This window comes from Muscardinus avellanarius (genome assembly GCF_963383645.1).
Source record: "Muscardinus avellanarius genome assembly, chromosome: 12".
Lineage (NCBI taxonomy): Eukaryota > Metazoa > Chordata > Mammalia > Rodentia > Gliridae > Muscardinus > Muscardinus avellanarius.
In genome coordinates, this window is record NC_137798.1 from 29,335,625 (window position 1) to 29,356,766 (window position 21,142).

Below are 21,142 nucleotides of genomic sequence, written 5' to 3' on the forward strand. Positions count from 1 at the left end.
GCTTGGGAGGCGGAGACAGGAGGATGGCACAGGTTCAAAGCCAGCCTCGCTGGCTTAAGAGACCCTGTTTCCAAATAAAAATATAAAAATAGGTCTGGAAGTATAGCCCAGAGGTAGAAGGGTTTCCAGGAACCCCAGTACCACCAAAAAAAAAAAAAAAAAAAAAAAAGAAAGAAAGAAAAAAAGAAAAGAAAAATAGAAAGGGGGGTGTAGTTCAAAGATAGAATGACACTGGGTTCAATTCTTAGTACCAAACAGACACACACACACATAACAGCTTGCTATTTTCAGTCTTTTTGATTCTAGCTATCCTAGAGGATATGAATTGGTATCACATTGTGTGTGTGTGTGTGTGTGTGTGTGTGTGTGTGTGTGTGTGTTTTGCAGTACTGGGGATGGAACTCAGGGACATTCTACCTCTAAGCTACGCCCCCAGCCCTATTTTTTATTCTTTATTTTGAAACACCATCTCACTGAGTTCCAAAAGGTCTCACTAAGTAGCTGTGGCTGTCCACAAACTGCGAACCTCCTGTCTCAGCCTCCCAAATGTTGGGACTACAAGCCTGCGCCACCATGCCCGGATTAACATTGTATTTTGTGTGTGTGTGTGTGTGTGTGAGAGAGAGAGAGAGAGAGAGAGAGAGAGAGAGAGAGAGAGAGAGAGAGAAGGGAGAGAGACTGGAGTTTAAACCTCCAGTTCTCTCCAAGCCACACCCCTAGCACTGATTTATTTATTTATTTATTTATTTATTTATTTATTTATTTATTGCGGGTCTGGGGATGGAACTCAGGGGCATTTGACCTTGAGCTACACCCCCTGCCCTATTTTTTTTATTCTGTTCATCTTTTAAATTATTTTTTAGTTTTTATTTTTTTGCGGGTCTGGGGATGGAACCCAGGGGCATTCGATCTCTGAGCTACACCCTTTGCCCTATTTTTTTTTTTTTTATTCTTTATTTTTTGAAACAGGGTCTCACTGAGTTGCGGAGGGCCTCACTAAGTAGCTGAGGCTGTCCATGAACCGCGATCCCCCCCCTCTGGTCTCAGCCTCCCGAATGCTGGGATTACAAGCGTGTGCCACCACGCCTGGCTCTGTTTAGCATCTTTAAACATCATTTGCCAGTGATGTTTAGCATCTTTTCATGTGATTACTGGTCACTTGTATATATTCTATAAAGAAATGTCTATTCAGAGTTGTGTGTTTGTGTGTACATATGTGTGTGTGTACGTGTGGTAATAGAGCTTGAACCTAAGGGCATGCTAGCATTGACCTACATCCCCATCCCAAGTCCTTTTTCCTGTTTTTTTTTTTTTTTTTTGTACTAGATATTGAACCCAGGGGAATTCTACCTCCAAGCTACATCCCCAGCCTTATTTTATTTTTATTTTTTTGTGGTACTGGGGTTGGAACCCAGGGACATTCTATCTCTGAGCTATGCTCTCAGCCCTACTTTTAATTCTTTTTTTTTTTTTTTTTGTGGGTCTGGGGATGGAACCCGGGGGCATTTGACCTCCAAGCTACACCCCCTACCCTATTTTTTAAAAATTCTTTAATTTGAAACTGGGTCTCACTAAGTTGCGGAGGGCCTCACTAAGTAGCTGAGGCTGTCTGTGAACTGCGATCCTCCAGTCTCAGCCTCCAGAATGCTGGGATTACAAGCATGTGCCTCCACAGCCTGGCTCTATTTTTAATTCTTTATTTTGAAACAAGGTCTCACTAAGTTACAGAGGGCTTCACTAAGTAGCTAAGGCTGGCTGTGAACCTTAGATCCTCCTGTCTCAGCCTCCCAATTACTGGGATTACACGCATATACCATCATGCCTGGCTCTTATTTTTTTATTGTGAAACAGAATCTCACTGAGTTATGGAGGACCTCACTAAGTTGCTGGCTGTGAACCTATAATCCTCCTGTCTCAGCCTCCTAAGTACTGGGATTAGAGGCAGGTACCAGAATGCCCACCTCCCAGTCCTTTTTTATTTTCTTTTTGGTGGTACTAGGGGTAGAACCCAGAGGCTTTCTACCTCTGGGCTATACTCTCAGACCTATTTTATATATATATATTTTTGGAAACAGGGTCTTGCTAAGTTCCTGAGAGCCTCACTCAGTAGCTGAGGCTGGCTTGGAACCCGTGCGATCCTCCTGTCTCAGCCTCCCAAGTGCTGGGATTACAAGTGTGCGCCACCAGGCCCGGCCCTTTTTTATTTTTTATCCTGAGCCAGGGTCTTGCTAAATTACCCAGGTGATCTGAAATTTATGATCTTCTTGCCTCAGTTTTCTGAGCTACTAGGATTATAGGCATGTGCTGCTGGGCCTGGCTTTCTCTCAAGAGTTTTATAGATAAGGTTTAGGGTAGTTCAGTGGTAGGGTGCTTGCTTAGCATATGTGAAGCCCCAGGTTCAATCCTCAGTACTGGTTTGGGGTGGGGGAGCCTGCTTTAGCCAGGTATGGTGGAACATGCCTGTAATCCTAATACTTAGGAGGCTGAGACAGGAGGATTGCAGGTTCGAGGATAGCCTCAGCTAATAGTGAGACTTTTATCAACCTGGAGAGACCTTGTTTCAAAATAAAAATAAAATAAGGCTAAGAGTATAGCTCAGAGGTAGAATGCCCCTGGGTTCAATCCCTAGTCATTAAAATAAAAAAGCAAGCAAGCAAGCAAGAAAGTTAGGTATAAACCATGCATCGCGGTGCATGCCTGTAATCCCAGTACTTGGGAGGATGAGGTAGGAGGATCAAGAGTTTAAGGACAGCCTCAGCAAGTAGTGAGATTCTCCTCAATTTAGTGAGACCTTGTTTCAAAATAAAAATAAAGCCAGACATGATGGCATACACACTTATAATCTCAGGACTTGGGAGGATGAGACTGGTAGATTGCAGATTCAAGGCCAGCCTCAGCAATTTAGTGAGGCCCTTTGCAACTCAGTGAGAACCTATTTCAAAATAAAAAATAAAATAGGGTTGGGGGTATAGCTCAGAGGTAGAATACCCTAGGTTCAATCTCCAGTACCACAAAAATAAATAATATAAAAATAAAGCTGTGCATGGTGGTGCATGCTTATAATCCCAGTACTTGGAAGGCTGAGACAAGGAGGATCACAGGTTCAAGACCAGCCTTAGCAATTGAGTGAGGCTCTCAGCAACCTAGCAAAATCCTGTGTCTTTCTCTCTCTCTTATTTTTTTTTAAACTGGAGATTGAACTCAGGGGCATTCTACCTCTGAGCTACATCCCCAGCCCTATTTTTTTTTAAATTATTTATTTTGAAACAGGTCTCACTAAGTTGCAGAGGGCCTCACTAAGTAACTGGTAACTGAGGTGGCTTTGAACCTGTTATCCTCCTGTCTCAGCTTCCCAAGTACTGGGATTATAAGCATGTACCACCATGCTCAGGTCGACTCTGTTTAAAAAAAAAAAAAAAAAAAAGAAATAAAAAAAGAAATAGAAAAAAAAAAAAAAGGGAACTGGTCTTGGTGGCGCACGCTTGTGATCCCAGTACTTGGGAGGCTGAGACAGGAGGGTCACAGGTTCATACCAGCCTTAGCTACTTAGTGAGGCCCTCCTCAACTTAGTGAGACCTTGTTTCAAAAATAAAGAATAAGGCTGGGCATGGTGGCTAACGCTTGTAATCCCAGTACTTGGGAGGCCAAGCCAGGAGGATCACAGGTTCAAAGCTAGGCTCAACAACTTAGCAACCTAACAAGAGACCCTGTCTCCAAATAAGATATAAAATTGGGGGCTTTTCTACTCCAGGATGTACTCCCAGATCTATTTTATACTTTATTTGGAAAGAGGGTCCCACTAAGTTGCTGAGAGCCTCACTAAGTAGCTGAGACTGGCTTTAAACCTGTGCGATCCTCCTGTCTCAGCCTCCCAAGCGCTGGGATTACAAGTGTGTGCCACCACGCCTGCCAGGTGTTCTCCTATTTTTTATGTTGTGGTTTTTCTTGATTTTATTCTTTTTGTCTGTGTGGTACTGAGGAGTGAACCCAGAGGCATTCTACCTCTGAGCTACAACCCCAACCCGATCTTATTTCTTATTTGGAAACAGGATCTCTCTAGGTTGATGAGAGTCTTACTACTTGTTGAGGCTGTCCTTGAACCTGTGATCCTCTTGTCTCATCCTCCCAAGTACTGGGATTACAGGCATGGCCTACCACACCTAGCTTGGTTTTATTCTTTTATGTATTGCTATCTTTGGTGTGTGTGTGTGGTGCTGGGGGTTGAACCCAGGGGCTTTTCTACTTCCTGCCTATACTCCCAAACCTATTTGATACTTTATTTGGAAACAGGGTCTCACTAAGTTGCTGAGAGCCTCACTAAGTAGCTGAGGCTGGCTTTGAACCTGTGCGATCCTCCTGTCTCAGCCTCCCAAGTCCTGGGATTACGAGTGTGCGCTTCCACGCCAGGCTGTGTTTATTGCTCTCTGAACAAGTGTTTCAATCCATGAATGCATGATGTCTTTGCATTTATTTAGGTCTTTTCATTTCTTCCTCTGCACTGAAGATTGAAGCCAGGGGCATTCTGCCTCTGAGCTACACCTCCTATTTTATTTTGAAACAGTCTTACTAAGTTGCTGGGGTTGGCTATGTACCTGCAATCCTCAGGTCTCAGCCTCCTAAGTACTGGGATTACAAGCATGCTCCTCCATACTCAGCTTTTTTTTTTTTTTTGTGGTACTGGGGTTCCTGGAAGCCCTTCTACCTCCGGGCTACACTCCCAGACCTATTTTATATTTTTGAAACAGGGTCTCTTACACCAGTGCAGCTGGCTTCTAACCTGCGCGATCCTCTTGTCTCTGCCTCCCAAGCGCGGGGATTACAAACGTGCGCCGCCAGGCCTGGCATACTCAACTTCTATTTTTAATTTTTATATTTTTGGTACTGGGGATGGAACCCAGGGGCTTTTATACCTCCAAGCTATACTCCCAGGCCTATTTTATACTTTATTTGGAAACAGAGTCTCACTAAGTTGCTGAGAGCCTCACTAAGAAGCTGAGGCTGGCTTCGAACCTGCGCGATCCTCCTGTCTCAGCCTCCCAAGTGCTGGGATTACAAGCGTGCGCCACCACGCCTGGCTCTATTTTTTTTACTTTATTTTTTGTGGTACTGGGGATGGAACCCAGAGGCCTTCTACCTCCGGACTACACTCCCAGACCTATTTTATATTTTATTTGGAAACAGGGTCTCTTAAACCAGCTGAGACTGGCTTTGAACCTGCGTAATCCTCCTGTCTCAGCCTCCCAAGCGCAGGGATTACAAGCGTGCGCCACCACGCCCAGCTATGCCTGGCTCTATTTTACATTTTGAAACAAGTTCTCGCTGAGTTTCTGAGGGCCTCACCAAGTTGCTGAGGCTGGCCTGGGACCTGAGATCCTCCTGTCTCAGCCTCTCAAGTACTGGGATTACAGACATGTGCCACCACACCTGGCTCTTTAATTCTTCGAACAGTGTTTCATAATTTTTGTGTATAAATCTTATACTTGTTGAATTTATTCCTAAGTATTTTGTTTCTTTGTTGTTGTACATGAGATTCTTAATTTCATTTTCAGATCTTTTTGCTATTGCTATATTTTAGAATATAATTAAGCCAGGCATAGTGGAATAGGCCAGTAATCTAGCTACTTAGGAGGCTGAGGCAGGAGGATCACAGCTTCAGTTCAGCCTGGGCAACTTAGTAAGAAAATAGTTTAAAAATAAAATAAAAAAGATATAGCTCAGTAGTTAGGTGTTTGCCTAGTGTGCCTAAAATCCTGGCTTCAAACCTGCGATCCCCCCAAGTCCTGGGATTATAGGCACTACCATGCCTGGTTCCTGAATTTATTTATTTTTATTTTTTTATTATTTATTTATTTATTTATTTTTTAGGTTTGGGGATGGGGCCCAGGGGCATTTGACCTTCGAGATACCCCCTGCCCTGTTTTTTTTTTTTTAATTCTTTATTTTGAAACCGGGTCTCACTGAGTTGCAAAGGGCCTCACTAAGTAGCTGAGGCTGTCCGCGAACTGTGATCCTCCGGTCTCAGCCTCCAGAATGCTGGGATTACAAGCGTGCACCACCACGCCCGGCCTGAATTTACTTATTTTTAATAGGCGTGTGTGTGTGTGTGTGTGTGTGTGTGTGTGTGTGTATTCCTTAGGCATCACTCTTTATAAGATTGTGTTACCTGTGAATATAGAGTTTTCCTTCTTTTTATTCTGGGTATCTTTTATCTCATTTCTTTTTTTTTTTTTTTTTGGTGGTACTAGGGGTGGAACCCAGAGGCTTTCTGCCTCCGGGCTATACTCCCAGACCTTTTTTTTTTTATATTTTATTTGGAAACAGGGTCTCACTAAGTTGCTGAGAGCCTCACTCAGTAGCTGAGGCTGGCTTCGAACCCATACAATCCTCCTGTCTCAGCCTCCCAAGCGCGGGGATTACAAGTATGCGCCACCCCGCCCGGCCTTTTATCTCATTTCTTTTTTCATTTCTCTGGCTAGACCCTCCAGTCTAAGGTTAAACAGAACTGACTAGAGCACATCTCTCCATCTTGTTTCTGATCATAGGGGAAAAGCTTTCAGTCTTTCACTGTTATTAGCCATGGGTTTTTGTAGACTCCTTTATTTCCAGGATATAAAAGATAAACACTTACTGGCCTAGTGATGTAACTTAGCGGTAGAGTGCCTGCCTAGTAAGCATGATGCCCTGGGCTCAACCCCAGCACCCAAACAACCACCACAGAAATAAACACTTGCTGCTCTCGGGGCGTGCACATTCTGTCCTGCCTCTGGGCTTTGCATTATTTCCTCCTCCTTTCTGTCCTTGGCAAATGCAGTGCTTTTCCTTTTAAGGTTTAATCCAAATACTTGAGGAGCTTTCTTTGACTGCTTCCTACAGAGCATAAACTGCTATAATCTGAATATGTGTATCTACCAAATTCATCTGTTGAATTTGGTAATCCCCAGTGTGATGGAATTTGGGGGGCTTTGTCCTTTGCCTAGAACAGAGAGGAGGAGGAAGAGGAGGAGGAGGAGGGAACCTAGACGCATGGCAAAATATGGTATGCTTGGTTGGGCCATGAGGATGCCTGCTCTTACAAAAGAGGCCCCCAAGACAGGCTTGGTGGTGCATACCTGTAATCCTAGTACTTGAGAGGCTGAGGCAGGAGGATCGCAGGTTGCAAAACAGCCTCAGAAAGTAGTGAGATCTCATCAACCTTGGTGGATCCTGTTTAAAAAAAAAAAAAAAGCTGAGCGTGGTGGCACTTGTAATCCCAGTACTTGGGAGGCTGAGACAGAAGGATCATAGGTTCCTCACCAGCCTCAGCTACTTAGTATGACCCTTTTTCAAAATAAAGAATAAACTGAGTGTGATGGCTCACACTTGTAATCCCTGCACTTGGGAGGCAGAGACAGGAGGATCTCACAGGTTCGAAGCCAGCCTCAGCTACTTAGTGAGACCCTGTTTCCAAATTAAAAAATATAAAATAGAGCCGGGCGTGGTGGTGCACGCTTGTAATCCCAGCACTTGGGAGGCTGAGACAGGAGGATCGCACAGGTTCGAAGCCAGCCTCAGCTACTTAGTGAGGCTCTCAGCAACTCAGTGAGACCCTGTTTCCAAATAAAATATAAAAAAGGTCTGGGAGTATAGGACGGAGGTAGAAAGTCTCTGGGTTCCACACCCAGTACCACCAAAAAGAAAAAAAAAAAAAGGTTGGGACAAAAACAAAAACAAAAACAAAAACCAGAAAGTGGTTCTTCTTAGTGTCTGACTAGACACCAAATCAGCCAACAGCTTGATCATCTTGATTTTAAATGTCTGGCCTCCTGAATGGAGAGATTTTTTTTTTCTTTCTTTTGCAGGGTACTGTTGATTGAGTTGGGGGTGAAGAGTTCTACCACCGAACTACACCTCTAGCCCTTTTATTTTTTATTTTGAAACAGGGTCTCAGTTACCACATTCTGGCCTCAAACATGCAATCCTCCTAACTCAATCTCCCAAGTACTAGGATTACAGGATATATATATATATATATATATATATATATATATATATATATATATATATATTATATATATTTTTTTATTTTTTATTTTTTGCAGGTCTGGGGATGAAACCCAGGGGGCAATCGACCTCCGAGCTACACCCCCTGCCCTATTTTTAAATCTTTATTTGAAACAGGGTCTCACTAAGTTTCAGAGGGCCTAAGTAGCTAAGACTGTCCGCGAACCATGATCCTCTGGTCTCAGCCTCCCAAATGCTGGGATTACAAGTGTGCGCCACCACGCCCGGTGCAATATTTTTATTTTGAGACAGGCTTTCACCAAATTGCCCAGGATGACCTCAAACTTTCAATCCTCCTGCCTCAGCCTCCTGAATAGCTGAGATTATATGCCATGAACCACCATGCCAAGGGAGAGAGAAATTCCTACTGTTTGTAAGCCATGCAGTCTGTGGTATTTTGTTATAGCAGCCTGAACAGGCTAAGACATCTTTCCAAAGTCACCTGGCACTCTTGTATCCCTCTGCCTTTTCCACACAGCACTGTAATTACTTGTCTCACAGTGTTGACCCAGACTGAGGGGTGACGTGAGGACCATGTGTGTTACTCCCAGTCCTGAGTCCACACTAGACATTAGTAGCTAATTAATTAGTAAAAGTTGGTGGCATGTTGGCTAGGCTAGCCTGGCTGAGGACGAATGGGAATCTCCTTCATGTTGCTTCATATAACTATTTGTGTGTGTGTGTGTGTGTGTGACACTGGGGATGGAACCCGGGGGCATTGTACCTCTGAGCTACATCCCCAGCCCTAATTTTTTTATTCTTTATTTGGAAACAGGGTCTCACTAAGTTGCTGAGAGCCTCACTACGTAGCTGAGGCTGGCTTGGAACCTATGTAATCCTCCTGTCTCAGCCTCCCAAGCGCGGGGATTACAAGCGTGCGCCACCATGCCCGGCTTCATATAACTTTTTAAGGTTAGAAATAGACCCTGTGTATATTTTATTCTTCTCCCAATAATCCATGATGGCTTCTAGTTGTGAATCCAACTAAAACTTGTGTGTGTGTGTGTGTGTGTGTGTGTTATGGGGGTTGAATCCAGGGGATGCTTTACTTTTGAGCCAGACCCCCAGCCTTATTTATTTATTTATTTATTTATTTATTTATTTATTTATTGTGGTACTGGGGATGGAACCCAGGGCCATTCTACCTCTGGGTTATACTCCCAGATCTATTTTCTATATTTTATTTGGAAACAGGGTCTTACTACATTGTTAAGAGCCTCACAAAGTAGCTGAAGCTGGCTTTGAACCTGGGATTCTCCTATCTCAGCCTCCCAAGAACTGAGATTACAGGCATGTGTCACCACGCCCAGCTTTTTATTTTTTATTTTGAAATAGGTTTCACTAAGTTGTGGAGGGCCTAAGTAGCTGAGGCTGGCTATGAACCTGCGATCTTCCTGTCTCAGCCTCTCCTTTGGTACTATTCTAGCAAAATGTATTGGACAGTGTCTTTATTTTATTTATTTATTTATTTATTTATTTATTTATTTATTTATTTATTTGGTGGTACTGGGGTTCCTGGAAGCCCTTCTACCTCCGGGCTACACTCCCAGACCTATTTTTACATTTTTATTTGGAAACAGTGTCTCCTAAGCCAGTGCGTGCGGCTGGCTTCGAACCTGTGCGATCCTCCTGTCTCTGCCTCCCAAGCGTGGGGATTACAAGTGTGCGCCACCACGCCCAGCTTGGTCAGTGTCTTTAGCATATAAAGAACTCTTCGAACTCTTCAAAAAAAGCATAAAAATTTTTCTGTTTTGTTTGTTTTTGTGTTGCTTGGGATTGAACCCAGGGACCTACTACCTCTGAGCTATACCCCCAACCCTATTTAATTAATTAATTAATTATTTATTGGTGGTACTGGGGGTGGAACCCAGAGGCTTTCTAACTCCAGGCTATACTCCCAGACCTATTTTATATTTTATTTGGAAACAAGGTCTCACTACGTTGCTGAGAGCCTCACTAAGTAGCTGAGGCTGCCTTCGAACCTGTGCAATCCTCCTGTCTCAGCCTCCCAAGTGTGGGGATTACAAGCATGCGTCACCATGCCTGGCTTATTTTTTTTTATTTTAAAGCACGGTCACACTAAGTTGTTGAGGCTAGTCTTGAACCTGTGATCCTCCTGTCTCAGTCTTTCTAGTACTGGGATTATAGGCATGTGCTACCATGCCTGGCCAGCACAAGAGCTTTCTATCATCCAAGTACTAATCATGACTGACCCAACTTTAGCTTCCAAGAGCAGATGAGATCAGGTGTGTTCAGGGTGCTATGGCCTGTGGGGAGCCATTAAGGTCTTCCCCTTATCTTTACTAAAAGAATACTTCTGACTGTCCATTCACCCAGAGTCAACAAGGTTTGGGGTCATGGAGGTTTCAACTTACTTAAGACTCTCTCAGAACTAATGATGCTATTGTTCTGTCTGAGCCAAGATTAGGTTTGTGTTGTTTGTGTTGAACCAGGGTATTGTTTGACCTGCCCATACTTTGGACTTGTCTTTCTTGTATTCCGGGGTAACCTGAAGCTAGAAACTGTATAAATAACCAGAAGAAAAGAAACCCGGTTATCGGCCAATAGAGCTACCGACCCGGGAGTGGACTGGCGATCCTTCCATGCTAGAATTAAATATTCTTTGAATTAAATTCTTAGAGTTATATTCTTTCATCCTCACTCCTCTCTTTGGAACTTGTACTTTTGCCGGCTGGCTCTGGCAATGGCCATAGACAGAGTTTTCTTATCTGACATTTTGTTGGTTGTCATAGAATCTGGAGTTAGGGATGAGTACAATCTCATTTCCTCATTGATGATCCAGAGCTTAAAAGTCACCATTGGAGTTGACCCCATTGGCTTAAACCCCATGGACTTTGCTCTACTGAATGTATGCAGCAGGGTGTGTAACTATGAAGGAAATAGAGCGGGGTAGAAACAGTAGCTAGAAGATCTGAGTTACAATCTTGGCTCTGCTACTTAATAAGAACCTCCCCCCTTAATTTCTTTTTTTCTTTTCTTTTTTTTTTTTGGTGGTACTGGGGTTCCTGGAAGCCCTACTACCTCCGGGCTACACTCCCAGACCTATTTTATATTTTTGAAACAGGGTCTCTTACGCCAGTGTGGCTGGCTTCGAACCTGCGCGATCCTCCTGTCTCCGCCTCCCAAGTGTGGGGATTACAAGCGTGCGCCACCACGCCCGGCTTCCCCCCTTAATTTCTCTAATCTAGCCAGGCATGGTGGTGTACACTTGTAATGCCAGCGCTTGGGAGGCTGAAACAGGAGGATCGCACAGGTTCAGAACCAACCTCAGCTACTTAGTGAGGTAGTGAGACCTTGTTTCCAAATAAAATATAAAATAGGTCTGAGAGTATAGCCCAGCAGTAGAAAAGCCCTTGGGTTCCACCCCCAGTACCACACAAAAAAATTTCTCTCATCGTCCATTTTTCAGTAGTAAAGCAGGGATAAAAACCAATGCCTGGCCGTGCGTGGTGGCACACGCTTGTAATCCCAGCATTCAGGAGGCTGAGACAGGAGGATCGCAGTTCATGGCCAGCCTCAGCTACTTAGTGAGGCCCTTTGCAACTCAGTGAAAACCTGTTTCAAAATAAAATGAAAGACGGGCGTGGTGGCTCATGCTTGTGATCCCATTTGGGAGGCTGAGACAGGAGGATCGCAGTTCATGGCCAGCCTCAGCTACTTAATGAGGCCCTTTGCGACTCAGTGAGACTCTGTTTCAAAATAAAGAATAAAAAATGGGGCTGGGGTGTAGCTTTAAGATAGAACACCCCCTAGGTTCTATCTCCAGTACCGCAAGAAAGAAAGAAAAAGAGAGAAGAAAGCAAGCAAGAAAGCAAGCAAGAAAGAATAAAATAGGGCTGGGAGTGTAGCCTGGAGGTAGAATGCCCCTGGAGTTCCATTTCCAGTACTGAAAATAAATAAATAAATAAATAAAGCCTACATCAGGGAGCTGTGAAGAGTAAGAGGAAGGTGACATTATTATCTAGGGTCCACCAGCATGGCTTAGCTCTGGGGCTTGGGCATCATATGTGAACTGGCAGAGAACGGAACTCTGGTGCTGCAGGATTCTGTATGTTGGGACTCCAACCTACAGATGGGCCTCCCTCTTTTGGAAGGGTGGGCCTCAGGATTTCCATGTTCCTAAGAATCTCTCTATACAGATTAGTCCTCCAGGAAAAATGTCACTCTTTCCAGCCTCCAGGAATTTGTTCCACCTGTGCCCTTGAGTATTCCCAGTGTTCAGTAAGGTTTAAGCTCCTTGAAGGGTGGCCTGTGCCCAAGGTATCCAGGATGGTACTGCTCTGTAAACTGGCCACAGGAAACACTTGTGGAAAGTACAAACAGATATTACTCAACAACTTTCTGAATATGTCCCATGTGTCAAACATTGATGTTTCAAAGTTGAGTAAGACACAGGTCCTGCACTGAAGGAGTTCACCGTCTAGTGGGTAGTTTGAGAGATATTTAGGATGCATTTTTTTGTTTAATCTTCAGAGCAACTCTTGAAGAAAATTGGAGCTTAAGAGATTTGCCTGACATGGTAAAACCTGGCCAAGGCTAGTTAGAAAAATAGGTCCAGGCACTGAAGTGGAAGTGCTGGTCTCCTGATGCCTCCTCCCAGGGGCACCAAGAGACTCTGCTCCTCAGTGGAAGCACCCGCAGGCAGGAGCTGGGGGACAGTGCGCTGTGATGAGGAGGTCTAGCTCTGGGATCTAACGGATCGCACTTTATCTTTGTGGTCTTGGGCAGTTACTGAGTCTCTAAACTCAGTTTTCCTGTGTATAAAATAATGTTGCTATGAGCAGGCATGATGTTTTCCTGAACAGCATCCAGTCCCACTTCTAACAGTGCCAGGTTTTGCTTTTCTTCTTCCTAAGTCAGTGTGAAGGTGGAGGTGGCCTATTGCACAAACTGGCCAGCTATATGCTTGCTGGACATGAATCTTTGGTGGGATTCTCAGAGATCAAATCCCACTAGAGCTCATCTGACCAGGAGAAGCCCTGACAAGAATATTATTGGTCCCTGCTCTCCGTGCCAGGCCTCAGCACTTGAACTGTTTTTTTTTTTTTTTTTTTTGCAGGTCTGGGGATGGAACCCAAGGGCATTCAACTTCAGAGCTACACCCCCAGCTCTAGTTTTTATTCTTTATTTTGAAACAGGGTCTCACTAAGTTGTGGAGGGCCTCACTAAGTAGCTGATGCTGTCCACGAACCATGATCCTCCTGTCTCTGCGCCACCACGCCCGGCTAAGCACTTGAACTTTTATAACTTAGTTCTGCTTCATCTTTAATTCCGTGAATTCTCACCATTAACCTGCCCCAACACATGTAATAAATTCCTGTTTTTTGTTTGTTTGTTTTGTTTTTGGTGGTACTGGGGTTCCTGGAAGCCCTTCTACCTCCAGGCTACACTCCCAGACCTATTTTATACTTTTTTATTTTTGGAAACAGGGTCTCTTTAGCCAGCGGGCTTAGAACCAGAGCGATCCTCCTCCTCCTCCCAAGCGCGGGGATTACAAGCGTGGGCCACCACCCCCTCGCTAAATTCCTGTTTTAAGCTGGTCGTGGTGTCACGCTTGTAATCCCAGCATTTGGAAGGCTGAGACGGAAGGATTGTGGTTCGCAGACAGCATCAGCTACATAGAGGCCCTCCATAACTTAGTGAGACCCTGTTTCAAAATAGAGAATAAAAAGTAGGGCAGGGGGTGTAGCTCAGAGGTCAAATGCCCCTGGGTTCCACCCCCAGATCCACAAAAATAAATAAATAAATAAATTCCCATTTTAAGCTCATTAGAGTCAACTTTTATCTCGTAGGACAACAAACCCTAACTGATCCCAACACCTACCTTGCAACTGTTGGAAGGATTAAGACCATGAGTGAGTAAAGCACCGGCGCCGTCCTGGCAGCAGAGCAAGCTGTCAGTAAGTGGTGACTGTGGGCTCTAAGTTAATACTTGGGGGCCGGGGCAGGAGGTTGTTATTGGTTTATGTCCCATGGAGAGAAGCCTTCCCCCAGGTGACAGAGGACAACAGAGGGAGGGTAGTCCAGGCTATGATATGCTCATTTATTCAAAATGTCTTTATTGAAACAATGACAGAGCAAGAAAGTGCGGTCTGGGAGGATGTCTTTGGGCACAGGATGGAGCCCAGACCCGAGGGTGACAGCGTGGAGCTCTCTCCCTGTCCCCTGGCTCTTGCTGAGGACGTGAACGTGAAGCAGCAGGGAGGAGGTGGGGTGGGAACAGCCCTCTGAGCTCTCCTCATGGCTGGCGCGAGGTGCCCTGAGTCTCCAGGGCAGCCCTGCCTTCCTCACTGCCTCTCGTCTCCTTGCCAGGGCCCTATGCCACCGTTCTGGATGGGCTGTCCTCCCGCCAGGGTGCTCAGAGGCCGCTCAGAGGGCAGGGTTGGGGGTGGCAAGCAGCGGGACATGGTCACAGCGGTTAGGGGGTGGCGGCCGCAGCAGGGAGGGCCGGCGGCACAGCTCCCCATCCCGGAGCACCTCGGGCAGGAGCTTGCGCTTGGTCTCCGGCAGAAGCATAATGCTGAGGATGCAGAGGAGGGCGCAGGCCGCCAGCACCACGTGCTGCAGGAAGGCTCCGTGGCCCATGTGGAGGCGCTGGGCCGGGCCACTCAGCCCCCCAAGCGCCCCCAGTGCCATGATCAGGCCCAGGCCGCGGCCCCTGGCAGAGAAGGAGGAGGCGCTCAGCCCTGCCCAGCCCCACCGGAGCTCACCCCACCCCTTCCCTCCTTCACCCCTGGGACCCTGTCCTAAGCCAGGGGTCTTAGGCCTGGCCCTGCCCCCTGCAGCACCCCTGCTCTCACCGGACAGTGGTAGGGATGACTTCAGCAGCAAGGAGAGTGCTGAGGATGGCGGCAGCTTGGGAGGAGAAGAGCCCAAGGACAGAGAAGGTGGTGACAGCGGCCTCGTTCAGATCTGGAGGGTCAGGAAGGATGGTGTGAATGGGGGTGTGGAGCGCACACCTGGCCTCGTCCCTGGCTCTACTGGGGAGGGCTCTGGGCATTCATTCACTAGTTGGGAGAAGAGACAGGGTTGCATGGTCAGGTGGAGGTTTGTAGACACTCTGAGCATCTGGGTCTGGGTCTTATCTGGGGAAGTCTGTGCCAGGAGTGGCTGAGCCTGTCTGAGGCAGGGCTGCGGTCCCCTGCTTGAGCCCACACTGTGGGGAAGGAAGGATGCTCACAATCCCACAGGCCCAGCAGGACTAGGGACGCAATGCCGGTGAGGGTCATTAAGAGAAGCAGGATGCCCCGGCGGCCAAATCGATCCACGGTGACCCCCAGGAAGACGCAGGCCAGGGCCGCTGTCCCGCTTGCCAGCAGGGAGCACAAGTAGAAGTCCGATGGGCTCCCTCCTCCTCCCACGGGCTGGTAGCAGTGGCGAATGGCGTGGGCAATGAAGCTGTGACGAGGGCAGGGAAGCAAAGAGCAGTATCTGAATCCCCCTGCCCAGCCTCCATATCCCCGGTGATCCGCCCAGCCAGCCCTACCACAGCTACTGGCCTGGCCCTCAGCTCCGACACCCAGGCTCACTTGGTGAAGCCCAGGATGAGCAGATTTTTCCAGATGTTGCGGTAGTTGAGGAGAGAGGTGAAGGAGAAGGTAGATGTTGCAGGGAGAGAGCGGGTGTTCTCCAGTTCTTAGGGAGAAAGGGGAGAACTGCCTTAGAAGAGACAGTGGAGAACCCTGGACCCTCCCACAGGGGGAGGGGAACCTGGGGGTGGCACAGCTACAGTCATGCAGAGGGCACTGGCATGCGTGCACAGGGGGCATCACCTTAGGGATCCTGCCTCTTACCTTGCAGGGCCTCCTGGGCCTCCTCCCCCAGCATCTGCCCATGGGGCCGGTTCCGCTCAGCCAGGATCCTCAGCACAGACTGAGCCTCCTCTATCTGCCGCTTCACTATCAGCCACCGTGCAGACTCCAGAAACAGACCAGGCCAGCTGGGGGCAGGGTGTTGGGGTGCACCGTGAGGCCTTCCCCTCCCTGCCCAAGCCTGGGAATCTCCCACCTCTGGGGGCCAGGGACGGTTGGAGAGAAGGCAGGGTCTCTGGTGGTGGAGAGGGGAAGGGCCAGGCTACAGGTGAAGGGCAATACTAACCCATAAAACAGGAAGAGGATGCAGGGAGCGGTGATCATTCGCTGCAGAAATCGCCAGTCCTTAGAGACAAGGGCCAGGCCCAGGAACAGGAAGTGCCCTCCCACCCCCACCAACTCCCCTGCCAGGGCCACCCGCAGCCTCTGGGTCGGGTCGCACAGCTCCAGGCCTAGAGATACAGCAGGGACAGAGGGTGGAGGGAGAGGCCAGGGAGGAAGGAGAAAGGTGAGAGAAGAGGAGATGGAGGGGAAGAGGGAGGAGGGTGGAGAGCTAGGTCAGACCCTGAGCAGAGACTGCAGCCATTGCCTCCCATAGACTAACCTCTGGGCAGCGAGGAGTGGGGAGACTTCACTTCTCTCCTCTCCTGCTCAAATCTAGGAGGGCTTGGGGGTGAGAGTCCCTGAGGGTGTTCAGCATTCCCAGTTTACAGCCCCTTTTACATCAGGTCTCTATTTGACTCTATATGCCCAAGATGACATAGCTGTTCAGGATTTCAGTTTTTCCATAAAGCACTATCCCTGACAGCAGTAAGTCCTGAGCAAGGACTTTGAAGACTGTGGGTGGAGACGGGTGTGGAGAGGAGCTGGAGCCCCTGCCCCCATCCTCAAAGGCCCGGCCAGAAATACAGCTGAGATCCTGGGCAGCTAACATTTGGAGCTCAAGAAAGGGACCCTAAGGGGCAGTGAGAACCCTGGGGATGTAGAAAGGCAGGCAGGAGACTGAAGGGAGGGGCCCCTGGCAGGGCGCCACTTACGCATCAGGTAGACGCCAAGGTCAACTCCGGCAAGCAGAAAGCCCAGGAGGAATCGGAGGGCCATGACACCAGTGGAGGAGCCTGCAGCGGCTCCTCCCACTCCACAGGGGCCCACCAGCCCCAAGGTCAGCAGCACAATCCCACGCCGGCCAAACCTGGGAAGCAAGTGGGCAGGGCTCTGGTCACTGAGACGTGTTGCCGGTGGAGGGGCTGGGGGGGGCAGCATGCCTCAGAGCTGCAGGTATGAGGATAAAAGCTGAACTGAGTCTAGAGAAGATGGGGAGGAATGAGGACTGCACTTAGGTGGCATCTGTCTGCTGGGCACTGGGGTGTGACTATGGTTCTGTGGGGGTGGGAACCTGGCCCTTGGGGATAAGGCTATTGGCCAGAGACTAGGGCATTTAGCCATTGATATGAGACCACCCTTCAGGAGCATGAGATACTGCTTATGGGATTTGGGACTACTGATCCTTAGGGATAGAGCTATTGGTCAGGAGAATGGAGCTTGTCTTGCTCAGACCAGTCAAAGGAGCTAGGGTCATTGGTGCACGGTTGAGCTTCTGACCTGGGGAGATAAGGGCACTGGGTCACTCGTGCATGGGGATAGTACTGGCTACTGAAAACGGAGCTACTGATCTTAGGGGCTGAATACTTGATTTTTGGGGAAAAGGCTGCTGTCCCATTGAGCTGGGGCATGGGCTTATTAATGCATGGGGGTAGTCAGTGGGATGGGAGATGGAGCTACTGATCCATGGGAATGAGTCTGCTAATCCGTGGGGTTAACTTACTAATCATAAGGATGGGACTACTAACCTTTGGAGACTGGGGAACTATCTTAGGGGCCATTCGTTCATGGGGCAAGGACCTTAGTCAATGTGGATGGGTAGTCAGTGAGGATGACTCTATTAATCCATAGGGATAATCAGGAAGAATGGGGTCATAGGCCAGGAAAGAAAAGACTCCTGGTAAATGATGATGGTCACTGACCACAAGTCAGAGAGGACAGGGCTATTGAACCTTGGGTGCTAGGCCACTGATCCTTGGGGAGAAGACTTATCTATGCAGATGAAGACTAGGTACCACTGGCCATTGGAAAGGGGGCATTGATCCCTGGGAATGAGTCTACTAACCCAGTGGAACAGATTAATTTTTAACGAGTTATTGGTTAATGTGACTGAAGCTTTTGGTTTTAGGAGATTGGGTTACTGATCTTTGGGAATGAGGCTACTGGCCTGTGGAAATGAAGCCACTGACACATGGGGATGGGATGTTAACCTGTGGGTTTAGGACCATTGGTCACAGGTGTATGTGACTATTGGGCAAGGAGGCTGGATATTGATTTTTAAGGAACTGGACTACTGAATGTTGGGATGCTTCTGGCCCATGCAGGTTGAGCTCTTAATTCATTTAGATGGGACTCTAGGTCAGTGAGGGTGAATTATACATGGGGATGGTCAGTGGAGTTGGAGTACCTGGTCTGTGCTAATGGTGTCCAGAAACAGAGGAGATGGGACTTTTGATCCAGAGGGAGATTTATTGGTTGGTGAGGATGGGCTGATTCATGGAAATGGAGATTTTGATCTGGGAGGATCTGAAGGCCCTGAGGATCCACGAAGATGGGTCTACTGATCTATGAGGGGTGCTCTTGGGATCAGTGATGTGTAAGGATGGGGCCATTTGTTGGCAGGTACAGGACTAGGAGTTATTACGGATGAAGGTACTACTGATGCTTATTGACCTGTGAGGGAGAGGCCACTGGTCAGAGATGCGGTCATTTTCTAAACTGAACTACTGTTCAATGGCAATGGAGCTCTTGATACTTGGTAATTAACAGTGATATTTAGGAATGAGGTCACTGAGATGGAGCTAACAGTGTAGGTGGGTTATTAGCCAGCGAGGGATTAATCTGTTAACTCATGAAGATGGTAAGGGAGGTGATTAGGGTGATGAAGATAAAGGAAAGATAGGGCTTCTGCTCTGTGGAAACAGGGTTTTTGTTTAGGGAACTGGGCTACTGTCTTTGGAGATGAGGCCATTGTCCCATGGATGCCCGGCTACTGATCAGCAAAAATGCAGCTAATAATCCACAGAGCTGAGGTTATGCCTCTGTGCTGAAGGTGTGTGCAAAGCGTACTTCTCCATGGGGAGTGATGTCGAGACGGGTAGATCATGAGACGGAAGTCCAGCGAGTCATCCTCCACGTCCTGCAGGCCCAGCTAGCGTTTGGGCTAGCTTCCCAGCACCCCCTCCTCTCACAGCCCTGCCCCCACCGTAGCCCAGCTCTCACCTGTCGGCGGGGTAACCCAGGAACAGGTAGCCGGCGGCAAAGCCCAAGATGAAGAGGATCTGCTCCAGGATCACCTGCCAGCCCAGGTCACACACCAGATCCCACTGGGGCGGGGGTGGGGTGGGGGAGAAGGTGCACGGTGAGGCCCCGCCCTCGCCGCCCGCGGCCCGCCCTCAGCCCCTCGGCCCCGGGTCTCACCTGGCCGATCGCGTTGGTGGTGAGCATCGGCAGGCCATTGTAGTCCCAGTCCTTGAGGCAGTGGTTGAAGTCCGGCGGGGCGAAGCCGCTGCACGCAGGGTCCGCACTGGTGCTGGCGGCGACGCGGCTGGCGGCGCTGGCGGCTAGGGCCGCGCTGGCCACGCCGGCGCCGCTGGCATTGGGGGGCTGCTCCCAGCCCGAGGCGTTGGGGGGGAAGATCCCGTAGTGGCAGTGCAGCGGGGGCGCCAGCGTGAAGATGGGGTCCGAGGCCAGACCCAGCGCCACGAAGAGCACGGGCAGGCAGCAGAGGCCGAGCTGCAGCTGCTGGCCGCCGCCCAGCGCCCCCACTTGGGCGAGCAGCGCCTCGAAGCTGAGCGGGCCTGGGGGCACGGTCAGCGACAGGCTGCTGCCCAGCCCGTCGCCCTCCCCCTCCCGCCCGCGCTCGCGCTCACCCTGCAGCTGCTCGCCGGGCACCGCATCGCCGAGGGTCCCGACCTGCTGTGGGCGGGGGCGAGGAGGGGGGGGTGAGCGGGCCGCCGCGGGCCGGGGGCGGGGGCGCGAGGACGGCGGAACCCGAGGGGCGGCGGCACTTACTCCGTTGGAGCCGGGGGTGATCTCTACGGTGCTGTCGATTTTGCTGCCGCCCCCGCCATTGGGCTCCGGGGTCCCGGTGGCCACCCGGGGAGCCAGCTTGCCGGCTGCGGGGGCCCTGGCGGCCCGAGCCGAGGGGGTGCGCGGTCCTCGGGCCCAGCCGCGCGCCGGGGCCGGACACTGGGAGCCCAAGAGACGCCGCTCCGCAGCGCTGCAGCCGCGGGCGCCTCCTCCGTCTCTGCGAGCTCGGCGGCGGCTTTCCCCTCCCCTTCCTCCAGACTCTCCTCCCCTTCCCACGTCAGCAGAACCCTCGGTCCAGACTTTTCGTCAGAGGGGGGGCAGGGGGGCAGGGCCCAGGGGTGGGAGGGACTGGGGGCTCTGTCGTCTTTTCCCTGGGTCTGCGGGCCATTGCGGTAAAAAGAAGCTACCATAGGAGGTAGCTCCGGCAGATGGGAGGCCAGAGAGTCTTCCACTTCCAATTCTTCCCCATCATCAGTGCGTTCCCTGCAGCATCCATCCGCTCGGAGGGTATCGCTAAGATTTGTTGAGTGCCTGCTGTGTTGCAGGCCGTGTGCTTGCTAGCTTTGGGGTTGAGGGGGGGCAGGGCCACCTTGGAGAAGGTTATGGGGGACGCAGGCAGGAGAACCAGCAGCTGCACTGATGCATACGGAGGCCTGGTTTGGCGTTGTGCTGTGCTCTCCAGCTTCAGAGACCACTTCTGTGGGTTCACCATCCTCATCCTGATTGAATCTCCATCGTTTTCCAAAGGCTTGGCGCTATTGACCGCCTCTCCCTCTAAGCTACTCTTCCGTGGCTACTAAGCCCCCCAGATGCCCAGGGTTCCTTTCTCCTGCTCCTCTTCCCATCGCAGGCACATCCTCTCCCTCACCCTCACTCAGTGGCTACCATCCTCAGAGGCTTTGCCCCAGGCCCTCCGCGTGTCTCACTCTGTGGTCTCCTTGGAATCTCGCCCACGCCCAACACCACAGTCACCAGCAACACAGATGGTACACGACTGAGCTCCAGATTGACACCTCGGGCTCCCACCTCTCTTCTGAGCCCAGGATCCAGGAAGCAACGGCTGCTCCTCACTTCCCCTCAGATATCTCACGGGGACCTCACACTCCATGTGACCAGACCAAACTCATACCTGGTTG

At 49.5% G+C, this 21,142-nt stretch overlaps 1 protein-coding gene across 1 annotated transcript; it reads right to left on the reverse strand.

The window, feature by feature from the left end:
• Positions 1-14,430: 14,430 nt before the first annotated feature.
• Positions 14,431-20,724, reverse strand: SLC22A17 (solute carrier family 22 member 17; the record flags this gene model as incomplete). The annotated part of the gene is made up of 12 exons (XM_080707100.1): positions 14,431-14,719; positions 14,862-14,973; positions 15,242-15,459; positions 15,591-15,696; positions 15,855-16,000; positions 16,159-16,324; positions 16,910-17,064; positions 19,197-19,300; positions 19,395-19,892; positions 19,989-20,103; positions 20,154-20,294; positions 20,414-20,724. The coding sequence occupies 12 exons, from the start codon at positions 20,722-20,724 to the stop codon at positions 14,431-14,433; spliced, it is 2,361 nt and encodes a 786-aa protein (XP_080563226.1).
• Between the last annotated feature and the right edge of the window lie 418 nt (positions 20,725-21,142).